Genomic DNA, 13,253 nt, shown 5'->3' on the forward strand with positions numbered 1-13,253 from the left:
CGGTGATGGGCGGCGCTACAAAGTCGTTTTAAACAGGTGTAGAATTGATTTTGTTAGCACTAGTTCATCAACCCGAGCAGACACTAACTAATAGAAGTTACTTAATATTAAATATTTTTATCTTGGCTAATGTTCTAAAATAATACATTCGCAAAAAAAAATGTTCTCAAAATAATAGCTATAATAGGTACTCTATAGTCTATATTCAGTTGTGAAAATCTATCAATTATTGATTTTTATGTATTTTTCATCCATATCTGTCGCCTGCCACCCATCAAAACACAACTATTTCTTTGTCTAAGGCTCCGAACAAGACATTGTTTGACTCGATTTCCTTCTCTTTCGTTTCTCATTGGAGAATCGATTTCCTTCTTTTTTCTCATTAACTACATTGCCACATTTGCTGATGTGATATAAAGGTCTAATAAATACCAAGATTTTAAATAGCCGGCTAAGCCATCTAGCTTTCTATGTCCGAAAACAGACTATAGCCGGATATAACGGGCTATAGCGGCAGCTAAGGGCTAACTTGTACATGGAAAAACTTAGCTAAATTCTGCTCAAACAGCTATAGCCGAAGATAGTGGAGGCTATAGCTGGAGATTTAAAACCTTGATAAATACACACAAATTGTTTTGTAACCTTGCGTTGGGACAGGCCTTAGGACAGCTCCGATGCCACTTCAAACCAAACTGCAATAATGGGCCCTCTAGCTACAGTATCATAATTCATTTAGATTATTTGGGCTTGTTTGGCTGATAAGTCATGGTTGAAAGTACTGTTGATTTATTTGGGGTGAGAGAAAAATAATGTTCGTTGGCTAAAAAAGTATGACTTTTATAAGCCAAACAAGCCCAGCAACAGGGCGCATACTCTGATAGCTATAGCGTTGACTTCGATTTGTAGGCGCCAAGGTAGAGTAAAATAAGTGGAAAAAAAATCTTTCATGCCTAGACTCACTGTCCCATCGCTCTTGCATGCGTGATGTCCTTTTCGATTATTTTAATTGTTTCGTTTGATCAACACTCGAACCAAGTTTGAGATAGGAACTGAAGAATATTTTTTTCTCGGTTCGATAGTCGCAGTGTGTAAAGCCAACTTTAGTCTCTTTTCTTATTCTTCCCACGGTTTGGTTTACTTTCACACTGGAGCTGCTCTGAGAGGTTTGTAGTACACGAGTATCATGTCTAGCTAGCATAGATAAGTGTGTCCTTAAAAATCAAGTTGGATATGTCCCTTTTTAGCATCGGGTCAGCCGGTCCAATGGAATTCTACAATTTTTTGAAAAAATATTGTTCATCTTTAAACTCAAACCCATTTATTTAACGAAAATCACTCATTGCTAGCTGATTTGCCCCACTGATGAGTATGGATATAATATAGGAGCACAACAAAATGAACTAGTCTAAGTTTCAAAACAAGAGAAAGGGAAGGGAAAGGAAATAAAGAAAAGAGTAAAATTCACTATAGGTCCCTAACGTTGTCTTTAGGTGTCATATAGGCTCCTAAAGTCCCAAAATGCATATTTAGGTCCCTGAAGTTAGTTCGGGTCTCGTCCAGGTCCAAACAGGCATTTACTTGATCCGATAGCTGACATGGCATGCTAACTTAGTTGTTACATATATCTGATATCTGATAGATGGGACCCACATGTCAACGGCCAGGCTTAATCTTAGAAAAGATTCTTATACGCAAATTGTAGCCCTCGATGAGATCTACAACTTTCTAGTTCTCTGTTTTATCATTTGAGGTCTTTAAGATGATCAAAAAATAATATAAAATTTTAGCAGCATATTAATCGCATACCAAGCTTGTCACCCTAGAAAAATTATATCTTTTTTATATGGTGTCGAATAAAGATATTTTGTACACAAAAATTGTAGTGCTCGATGAGATCTACAACTTTGTGGTTTTGAATTTTTTTTTCATTTGAGGTCGTTAAAATGCTCAAAAAAATATTATAAGTTTCCACAATAAATTAATTACGTGCAAAACCTGTCGCTTTAGAAAAATCATATCTTTCTTGTATGGTTTCGGATAAAGATACTTTATTTATGAAAATAGTAGCACTCGAGGAGATCTATAAATTTTTAGTTTTGGGGCTTTTCATTTGATGTCATTAAGATGCTCAAAATGTTATTATAAATATATGATGCTGAAACTTTATAATAGTTTTTAGAGTATCTTAACTATCTCAAATAAAAAACCTCAAAACTAGGAAGTCGTAGATCTCATCGAGCGCTATCATACACAAAATACCTTTATCCAATATCATACAAGAAAAATATTCGATGACATACATGTTCCATTGGTGAAAAGAAAAGGTGGTTTTTTTTATGGGATCATGGGTCCCTGAGTATGACAGAATCTTGCTACCAGAGAACATTTTTAAATTAAGTGGACCATCACACATAAGTGACGTATGAATGGATGCCATGATTGTGGGTGCTCCAAGGGTATGTACAATCTAGCGAGACACCAAAGGGCCGTTTGGTAGGGATTCGATCATCAACGGCTCCTGAAGCTGTTTTGCTCGGTTGCGGACCAAATGCCTCAAAACGCAACTGCTCCTCGTAGGAATCCCAGGCCGGAAAGGGAAACCCAGTGAGACGACCGGGATGTGTCCGACGAATCCAAAAAAAACTAGCTTCACCAGCTTCGCGGACTCATCTGCAAGCCAAGATACCCTTCGATCTGCCCTTCCCGCCGGTGCTGCAGGTGCCGGCGCGGGAGCGGTGCTGCAGGAAGCGGCGGCGCGGGAACGGTGCTGCAGGTCGCAGCGGCGTTGCTTGGTCCGGCGCGCCCCGTGCGGCCGAGGCTTCGCGTGGCCGGGATACGCGAGGAGGCTCCGTACGTGTGGCCGGGCCGCCCGGCAGCGCGGGCCCAGAGGCGCATGCGGGTGAGGGCACGCTGGTGCGCGGTTGAAGCAACGCAGGCAGCGCGAGAAGGAAAGAGACGACGAGAGGAAGAGGGATAGACCGAGTCAACGGATGTGCGGCTGGGTTAGAGAAGATAGGGTGGAGAGGAGAAGAAAGGAAAATAAAATAAATAAGAAAAAAATAAAGGAAAAACCAAAAACAAGAGTTTATAGCCACTATTTATTGCTAGGCAATTATTTTTTTATTTCAAAAACACTGAAATTAGAGGCTATAATACTTTTATTTTTTATTTAATTTCAAAAACACTAATTCAATTTTAGTGTTTTTTAATTACTAGCAAATATGCCCGTGCGTTGCAACGGGAGAAAAAAAAAGTATTAAACATTAATGAAAAACAAAGATGGGAATGCTACACAACTATTTATGTTTTACTCTTTCTATAAAATTTTATAGTTATATGTATTTTATGATAAGCATGGCACACATGTGTTAATATTGGTAATAATGTGACAATGTCCTAATAATTTTGTATCAGAATAAAATATAACCGATAATTTTTATCTACTGTTGTAAGGCATAGAAATATTTTCTCATAAATGTAACGTAACTTTGATTTGCATACTATCCATGCATGTGTCGGTATAATTAAATATTGAGACATGTGACTTTCTGTGAGGATCTATAAAAATATGTAATTTTAATTCCTGTTTAAAGCTGTCAAAAAGTTAGTTTCCGTCGTGTCAAGTATATATATGGTCTATCTGTTGATGATTTTCATATGGCAGCTCTAGTCGAGAATTGCAAGGATAAATGCGTACAATTTGGAGATACATGGTTTAGATTACATTGGATAACAAACTGGTTAAGTTTCAGTTAATAAAAAATATTATTCCTAATTAAAACTAAGTCTCACCAACTTGGCAAGAAGAAGGTCATGGGCTGCTAGCTTAGCACATAATTTAATCCTACGTATTCCTTGCGTTGGGCCGCACCTTGAAGATGTTCTTTCACCCGCGTGCTCCTGCCACGGCACGACGTGCCTCCGCCTGCCGGCTAGGTCGAGCCCGCACGCGCGCGCGTCGTCGTTCCAGCGTCTCATGCAGTCCCTGAACTTGTCCAGGCGCCGCAGCGAGCGCTGCTGGGCACGGCGAACACGTGCAGCAGGTGGTGGTCATCCGTGAGGGTGAGGTTGATCACATCAGACCTCCGACGTGCCTTCCCTCTCGCCGTCTTCGTCACCGGGTCCATGTACAAGCGCGTTTAGATACAGGTGCGGCGGCTCGTCCGTGCCGGCCTTGGTGAACTCGTACATGGTGATGTGACACATATATATTAGAATTGGACTCGGTTTTATCGTTAGACATGAGTTGTTCTAACACATGAGTATGGACCGAATATGATTTGGAATTGGACTACTCTGTATCGCGCTAGATAAGAGCTATTCTAATCTAACTCGTATGAGCACGGGTTACATATATAACAGACTGAAGAAACTTTCCATTATCCGGTAGTTACAGGAAGACGGACAAAAAAAATGGACGAATTCTAATCTAACTCGTATGAGCACGGGTTACATATATAGACGGAAGGAATCCCCATTGTCTAGTAGTTACAGGGAGACGGGCTCAAAAAATGGATGGACGGAAAAAATGGCCGAAAATTTTGCCTCTTCAGTATTAGGTATAGAGTATAGATATAAATACATATGCAAACATATATAATTTAATTGCTACAACAAGTTACATACTTAGGGGCATATTGGACATTGTCCCTATCTTAACCATTCATAACAGAAATGATGAGCTGTTTAGCCAAACGGTTTTCCAAAACAGCTTCAGTGTGCTCCACCACAAGAGCCAGAGCTAGAGCTATTTTAAGAGGAGTCGAAGCCCTACCAAACGGACCAAAATTTTCTCTTGCCACTATGTTAGAGAGAGAAATGTTTAGCACAAATCCATGAAAATGGATAGGATCTAGCAATAAAAAATGCATACATGTGGGACCCATAAATAAACAAACAAAACAAAACATATGCATTTTCATGTTGTGTTCCCATGTCGTCGAGCTGAAGCAAATGAAGTGATTTCTTTATTCTCTTAACTATGGCTTAGTGCATCTCCAAGAGTTCTACTTAAACTCACTATCTAAATCATTATTTGAAGATTCCTTTTGCATAAATCTTGTTTGTACTCTCTAACAGTTTTTTTTTATCTTGTGTTCACTCTAGAGAGTCATTATCGTTTTCTATCTTAGCGAGAAATCCGTAATAGAAGATATTTATATTTGGATAACTAATTAATGAAGTTGTTGGATGTTATTTTTTTTCACTAAAATCTCTATCTCTAACAATTAGCAAGAAATTGCTCTTAAAACCGGAAAGAATCAAGAAAAATATATTGTTAGTTCTCGTGTGTAGCATGGGTTGCACGTGCCCTAACTTCAAATGACATCATTCCCGAGAGGGAGAGGTGAACGCATAAACATCAAACGTAATTCCGGAGAGGTAGAGGTGAAAATCCAGCTGATCCATCACTACTAGACCCAATCATTAACCTTAGCGAACACGTACTCCATACAATTGTAGTAATAATATAATAGCTAATACGTCAACGGACGTGGAAAAATATAATAGCTAATATGAATGACGTGCAACGAAAATAAATAAACCAACTAGACCTATAACGACATTGCTTGGGAATATAATAATATTATCTAATATGCATGCGGCCATACATGTATACGTACTCGATCAAGTCAAGTGCTTGACGAGAAGCTCGACGAGAAGCGGGAGGCAGGTGGCCTTCATCTCCTCGAAGCCACGGGTCTTCATGACCGCCTTCGTACACCGACGAAAAACTTAAAGCTCGTTAGATCGCTCGGCTCGTGGCTGGTTTGACTCGGCTCAGCTCGGCTCGGCTCGGCTCATCTCGTTAAGATAATGAGCCGAGCCGAGCCAATATTTTAGCTCATTAGCTATAACGAGCCAACTCGAGCCAGCCCGCGAGCCGCTCACGAGCTAAACGAGCCAAGCTTCTAGGAAAAAAAGTATCATTTAAGGTTATTAGATGCATGAATACTATAGTATTTTATTATACTTGTATATATATTAGCGCATATTAATTTTTTTATTCGATTTAAGGTTGTTAGATGCATTTCTTTTATATTATTATTATTCTCAAACTTTAGATAAATACAAATATTATATTTTGTGTATTTTTTATACCTGGCTCGCGCGCGAGCTTAACGAGCCAGCTCGAACTTTTAACGAGCCGAGCCGAGCTGGCTTTCTGGCTCGTTAGGATAACGAGCCGAGCTGAGCTGAGCTAGCTCGTTATCCAGCCTTGATACACCCAGGGCGAGCCATGAATTCCAAGCACGCTGCCTTGAGAGCCTGGCACCCGTGCTCCTCCGCGGCCACCAACGTGGCCGCCACCGTGCCGACGTCGATGCGCCTGCACAGCGCCTCCTCGCACATCAGCTTCAGCCTCTCCAGCTTGTACCTGTGCGCCGCCGCGAGCAGTCCCCGCGCCATCTCCACGCCGTCGCCGTCCTGCTCCAGCTCCTGGGGCAGCGCGTCGGTGTACATGAAGTGGAGCATCGCCTTGAAAACCTTCAGCTCCATGCCTTTGATCTTCATCACACGGCGGGCGGCACCCTCCTTCTCCTTCTCCTTCTCCTTCTTGCCGCTGCTGGTTAGCGCGAGCAGCTCCGCTTCCAGCACCGGCGACCGTGCCGCCAGCAGCCAGCCGTGCGCCTCGAACGTCTCCCCGGCGACGTCGATGACCACGTCCGCTCCGTGCTTCTGCTTCCACAGGAGGTCGCTGAGTTGCTGGTGCAGGTCGGACGGTGGCACCACGACGGTACTCACCGGAGCGCCGTCGTCGTTGTCATCGGGCTCGGGCCAGTCTCTGATAGCGGTGATTTCGCACCTGATCGTGAAGCGGTCGTCCTTGAGGGCACCGGACTCGTGCAGGTCTTTCCACTTGACGAAGCCGTCGAATCCGATCGGAGCAGTCATTGATCCGGTCGGGATCAGACCACTCGGTGGGTGCAGCCAGAAGGCGCATAGTTCTTTTGAGCGGCTGTACCCGGGCACTGGGTCCCCGGCCTGATCGAGCAAGCTGAACTTGAACTGGACGGGATCGGTGTGCGGGGGGTGGTGGTGCTGGTTGGCCCACAGGATCACGGGCTCACGGGAGTTGCCCACTCAACCGATCTTGGCACCCGCTAGTATTGCCGAGTACCCACTAGCCGTGCCAACCACGAACAGACGTTGTCCATCCCCACACACTATGGCTAGAGCTAGAAGAAGAAGGGAGAACAGAGCATGCACGCACAATACAAGACACCAGCGTTGGCTGAAGCCTTGTCTGTGAGATGGCAAATCTGAGCTCTCTTTACTGAGTTGCCATGGTAGCCTATTTATACAACTCTATCCTTCTAGTCCCAGTACAGCTGCCCTGCTGCAATAATGACTAGATAACATACATGACTGACTCTGCGCCGGCCACTGCATATGCCTACAGTGCCGCAGGTGAGCCGTGCGGCGCCCACACCTGCTGCGACTACTATATCACAGCATGGAGCCCTTTCGGAGCCGCCTTCCCCTTGCTGTGTTCACACAAGGTAACAGTGGATTATCTAACAATTTTTCCATAATCCTACTGCTAACCCTTGTACACCCCTCCATGTCGATCATCTCCTTCAGCTTCGTGAGTCGAAGACGTCCGAGCGGCTTGGTGAGGACGTCTGCGAGTTGCCGACCAGTTTCGACGAACTCAATGACGATCTGCCCTCCATTAACACAGTCCCTGAGAAAGTGGAACTTTACGTCGATGTATTTACTCCGGTTGTGCAGAACCGGATTCTTCGCGAAGGCGATGGCAGGCTGGTTGTCCACCATCAGTGCTGATGGGTGAGCTTCCACACCGGTCAGCTCGCCCAGCAGCCGGCGTAGCCACACAACTTGGCACGCCGCTGTGGCCGCCGCTACGTACTCTGCCTCGCACGTAGAAAGCGTCACCACCTTCTGTTTCAGCGACAGCCTTGATATTGGAGCTGACCCAAGGAAGACGAGCACGCTAGAGGTGCTCCGTCATCCGTCGATGTCCCCTGCCAAGTCTGCATCGCTGAAGACAGTGAGCTGCAGTCTACTCCCGCTGGTCTTGGGAAAGACGATTCCGTGATCCATCGTCCCCTTGATGTAGCGTAGTAGCCGCTTCACTGCAGCCTAGTGATCCTCTCTGGGATCCTACATGAAGCGACTGACATAGCCCACGACGAACGCGATGCCCGGCCTCATGTGGACTAGGTAGCGCAAACCGCCAATGATGCTCCGGTAGAGTGTTGCATCCACCTTCGCCGCGGTACTGGCCTTCGTCAGCTTTAGCCGCTCCTCCATTGGAGTCACGCATGGCTTGCACTCAGCCATGCCGCTCCGCTCCAACAGCTTCGAGGCGTGCGTGCTCTGCCCGAGCGTAAGTGCCTCCCTCCCCTGTCTCACCTCGATGCTGAGGTAGTAGGTGAGCACCCCGAGATTGCTCATTCGAAAACGAGCTACCATCTCACGTTTGAAGCTGCTGATATCCTCTGCTCGCAAGCCGTTGACGATCAAGTCGTCCACATACACGCTGACGATGAGCTCTTCCTTCCCCCATCGTCGTGTGCAGAGCGCGTGCTCGGTTGCGCACTTCGTGAACCCAAACTCGCCCAGCGTGGCGTCAAACTTGGCGTTCCATGCTCGTGGGGCTTGTCGCAGCCCGTAGAGCGCCTTGCGCAATCGGAGCACCCTGTGCTCCTCTTCCTTGACAGCGAAGCCTGGAGGTTGCCTGACGAAGACCGTTTCCGCCAGTTCATCGTTGAGAAAGGCCAATTTAACGTCCAAGTGATGGACGCGCCAGTCTTTTGCTGCTGCCAAGGCAAGTAGCAAACGGACCGACTCCATGCGTGCTACCAGCGCAAAGACTTCCTCGAAGTCGATGCCCTCGCACTGTACAAAGCCTCGAGCCACGAGGCACGCCTTGTGCTTGACAACGGCGCCATGCTCGTCCCGCTTGACCTTGTACACCCACTTCAGGCTGATCGGACGGCATCCTGGAGGTGGATCGACGAGCTGCCAAGTCTCGTTTTCCTCGATCGCCTTCATCTCCTCCAGCATCACCCATCGCCAGTTTCCATCGCGCTCGGTAAAGCGCAAACGTGGGTGGTTCCTCAGCACTGATGAGTAGCAGCTCTGGGTCGTTGAGCAGCCTACCCGCTAAGCCTAAGGGACCTGTGTCGTCGCCGATGTCGTCCAGCCTGTGGAACCGAACCTCCTCACCTTTGTGGTAGGCGTCCACAAACTCAGTGATGTCACTTGGAGGTGAGGCGAACTCGATCAGCATCGATGGAGTTCCCTGTTCCGCCTGAGTGCTTGGCAGAGCACCTGGATAGCTCGTCTCAACTCCTGCAGAGCTCAGCACGACTGCAGAAGTGCTTAGCCTTAGTCTTGGAGTGGTCGGCACCACTGCAAGACATCTTGTCTCCGCTACGGGAGTGCTCAGCACCCATCCTTAAGTGGTCACCGCCACTGCAGAACCTCCCGGCACCACTCCTGACGTGCACAGCATCCCTCCCGGATTGCTCGACATCCCTCCTGAAGTGCTCGGCACTGCCCCAGGAGTGCTCGACTCTACCGCTGGAGTGCTCGACTCTCCTCCCGGAGTGCTCGGCACCTCTTCCCAGCGTCTCCACCACCGTAGATGACCCAGTGCTCGACGACGAAGGTGCTGGTGAAGCCGCCAGCTTCCCCCGTGCTCGGACTGCTCCAGTCCCAAGCGGCCTTCTCGTCGAACACGACATCACGCGAGACAAGCACCTTGTCTCCGCGTGGGTCGTAGAGTCGGTATGCCTTGGTACCCTCCGCGTAGCCCAGGAACACCATATGTGTGCTCCTATCCTCCAGCTTGGTGAGGATCAGCTTTGTCTTCCTGACGTGGCCGATGCAGCCGAATGTCCGGAGGAAGGACACGCTCGGCTTCCGCCCATACCAAGCCTCGAACGGCGTCTTGCCCATAAGGGTGTAACACCCTCGGTGTTATATTGTAATGTTTTTGCTAAAACACTGCATTAGCCTCATGCTTGTTTGTACATGTGTGTGATTTGGAGTATAAGTCGATATACGACATTTGAAACGTTCATCCGAAACGGGAAATAAATGTTAAGTTTCATGTCGCTTTATATTGTTTAGTATTCTAAACGGATTTTTATTAAATAAAAATGATGTAGATCGTGTATGTGAACTTTAATAAAATTTGTAGTACGTACTCAGTAGTCGGCAATGAAACAGGTAGCTCAGAATTGAATTCGACGCGAAACCGTGCACGTCACCTCTGTTGCCTCGGCTACCTGCCACCGCACGCATGTGCACTACGCACGAGTCCTATCAGCTCTGCACTCGCGTGGGTCGACCGCGCGGACAGTCGCCTGGGCACGTCTCACGGTTCCCCATCGTCATGTGCACGCGTACCTTGCGTTAATGACCGTGGATGTGCCAACGCCACTGTCTCCGCTGTCGCCATGACCGACGGGACCTTTCGTTTTCAATTCGCCGTGACCGTAGCGCGTTAATGAAATTCGTTGCGTCCGCGGCTCCGCTAGACAGCCAGCTGCTCGATTGACATCACCTCGCCGATCGTAGCGTCTCACTATGCTCCAATTTTGGATTCGTCGCTCCGCCTGCTCCATAAGACCGAGGTGGTCTGCGTAGACGACATGCCGCACAACCATAGCTTGCCATTTTTCAATCCACTGCACTGCTAGCTTCTCCTCCAGCTGCTCATCGCACTGCCCACTTCATTCAAAGCTCCACCGCCGTTTTGCGTCTTCTTCGTGGCCGGCGGAACCTCGCCCGAGCAGAGTAGCAGGCGACCGGCGGTGCGTTACTGTTTATCTTAGCTTGCTGACATCATCATGACGTCACCCCTACGTCACACGTGTTTGTGGCCGCTTTTCATGTAGGAAATTAAAGCTGTAATACGTTGAAATACGCCACTGTGGGCCGCTGCCGCTGGCTGGGCCGCGCTGCTCGCGCCCGCTGCCGCTGGCTGGGCCACGCTGCTCGCGCCCGCTGTCGCTGGCTGGGCCACGCTGCTCGCGCCCGCTGTCGCTGGCTGGGCCGCGCTGCTGCTGCCGCGCGCGCTCGGCCCGCTGCTGCTGCGCTGCCGCTGCCGCTGCTCGGCTGGTGCCGCGCCCCCGCCGTGGGCTGGCCTGCCGCGCGCGCTCGGCCTGCTGCCGCCGCTGCCGCGCCCGCGCGCCCGCCCGCTCGCGCCTGCCCGCGTCACGCGCGCGTCTGCCGCGCTGGGCCGCGCCCACGCACCGCGCGCTGCTGGGCCACGCCCGCGCTCGCGCCTGCTGGGCCGCGCCCGCGCTGGCGCTGCTGGGCTGCGCCGAGCCGCTGTGGGCCGCGAATTTGAATTCGTTTTCTTAAGATCCAGAAGCATAGAAATGATTATTCAATTTAGTTTCAAGCTAAACTTCGATAATTAGTAGTAAATTGCATGGTTGTCCAAAAATAGTGAAACCAAGTTTGTTAGGTTTACAAAAATGCCATCTTCCTGTTAGTACAGTTAGTTCACCATTAACTGTTAGGATGGTAGGCTCATAAGATTAAAGTAGAGAGCTTAGCGGTATATCGATCTTTAATTGTAGGATTTGTTGTAGTAAACCGGCAATAGTTTTAGCTTCGAAATTGTTACGGTAGGGTCCTTAGACCTTTACTTACTTGCTGTAAAATAGGTAGCCATAGAGCGAGTCGCTTAATGGCGTAGTTATTATCCTTGTTTTAGGGTATGTATCGTACACTGGCATTAGGAGTTGGAATATCCGTAGTCACCGCAAGAATATATGACGCGTTCATACTTGTTAGTAGTGCTGGTACGTAGCTTAGACTTTAGTGGGTAAACCTCACTTAGTAATTTAATAAGGGTACTTTTGCATTGAGAATTGCTGTTGCCATAGTGTTAATCATTGCATCGTCATTTCATGTAGATCACGAACAGGTAGACTTCGTACCCGTCGGTGAGCCGGAGTACGACGAGGTGATCGAGGAGTATGAGGAGGAGCTCTTCGCGCAGGAGGGAGCCTAGGAGCCTGTTGGTGCTGACTTTGCTGACCCGGCACCTGCCTAAGGCAAGCCCCGGTGCATAACCCCTATTTTTAAATGATCACTGAATATATTTATATGATATGCATTTACGTTACAGGCATTTTATGGAAACTACATGCATAGATATATCCACCATGAGTCCTACTAGTACAGGTCGAGTAGCTGCTATGCTCAGGATGTCGGTAGCGTGAGTAACCTGATGTTACTCGCAAATAGGTGATTACACTATGATATCATGATGAAATAATGGAAAGGAAAAATGGTGACCGGACAGGGATGTGGATTTAGTACTGGTGGGTGTGAGGGGTTGTGTCCTGCGGCCAACAGGGCATAGCCCGGTTACACTTTTTCCCTGTCTGTGTCGATTAAGGACCGGTCGTTACATATGACTCTAGGCAAGTCACAGACTATTTTCCCGAGCACATACTTGGGTATGGGCGCAGGGAAGACTTGCTGCTCTCTTGTCGCGGATCCGGCTCTTTCTGAACCGACTGATGGAAAGAGGAGGTGGTGGAGGTCCTTGCGCCGCACTGAGTCCGGGATTCAGAGGCGGGGGCTTGGAGTCCAAGTTTGGACGGGGACCTGGACACCCGGGACAGGAGAGTGGTGGGTTAGTCTCGCTTGTGCCCGGGGTACAAGCGGGGCGTGTGTCTTCGGGGCACCTAGCTGGGCACATTGATTCGCGAATCACCGGGTTATCCGGTACGGCTTGTCTGCGGTTTAGCACCGTAGTAAGAACTGGAAGTGGAAAAGGAGAAGGAACAGTATTGATTGCTCAACTCTTGCTTGAAAGTAGCACAGGTGCTTATATAGATTGACTAGATAAAAACTTAATACGGCTGGTGATAATAATGTATCAATAAGGACTCACTATTAGTACTGCTTTTGGCTAAAAGAGAACCAGCAACCATAAAGCCTAGCATATTCCTTGGAGTCGGGAAAGTATTCCCACTGATCGGATAAGTCTTGCGAGTACATTGTGTACTCAGGGTTTATTTACCCCTGTTGCAGGTGATGCTTGAGGAGTCCCTTGTGTGGAGGATCCATCTGGTGGGCTCAGACGGAATCCTCGTTATCTTATCGCTAGATGTTATCTTTTAATATTCCGCTATTTATCATTCCGCACTCTGTATTTGGTATTGTAATAATGTACTTTTAAGAAACTCTAATGTATGAGATGGACTTGTGTTGTAACTCATTTTCATTATTGGATCCTTGGGAAAAATGTG

At 47.8% G+C, this 13,253-nt stretch overlaps 2 protein-coding genes across 2 annotated transcripts; both read right to left on the minus strand.

The window, feature by feature from the left end:
- Window positions 1-6,210: 6,210 nt before the first annotated feature.
- On the minus strand, window positions 6,211-6,897 carry LOC136506897 (BTB/POZ and MATH domain-containing protein 1-like). The gene has a single exon (XM_066501784.1). The coding sequence runs from the start codon at window positions 6,895-6,897 to the stop codon at window positions 6,211-6,213; it is 687 nt and encodes a 228-aa protein (XP_066357881.1).
- A 3,944-nt stretch (window positions 6,898-10,841) lies between these two features.
- On the minus strand, window positions 10,842-11,662 carry LOC136506898 (uncharacterized). The gene is made up of 2 exons (XM_066501785.1): window positions 11,641-11,662; window positions 10,842-11,341 (listed from the first exon to the last, which is right to left on the minus strand). The coding sequence occupies exons 1-2, from the start codon at window positions 11,660-11,662 to the stop codon at window positions 10,842-10,844; spliced, it is 522 nt and encodes a 173-aa protein (XP_066357882.1).
- Window positions 11,663-13,253: the final 1,591 nt, after the last annotated feature.

The sequence above is a fragment of the Miscanthus floridulus genome, chromosome 15 (genome assembly GCF_019320115.1).
Source record: "Miscanthus floridulus cultivar M001 chromosome 15, ASM1932011v1, whole genome shotgun sequence".
NCBI classification, from domain to species: Eukaryota; Viridiplantae; Streptophyta; class Magnoliopsida; order Poales; family Poaceae; genus Miscanthus; species Miscanthus floridulus.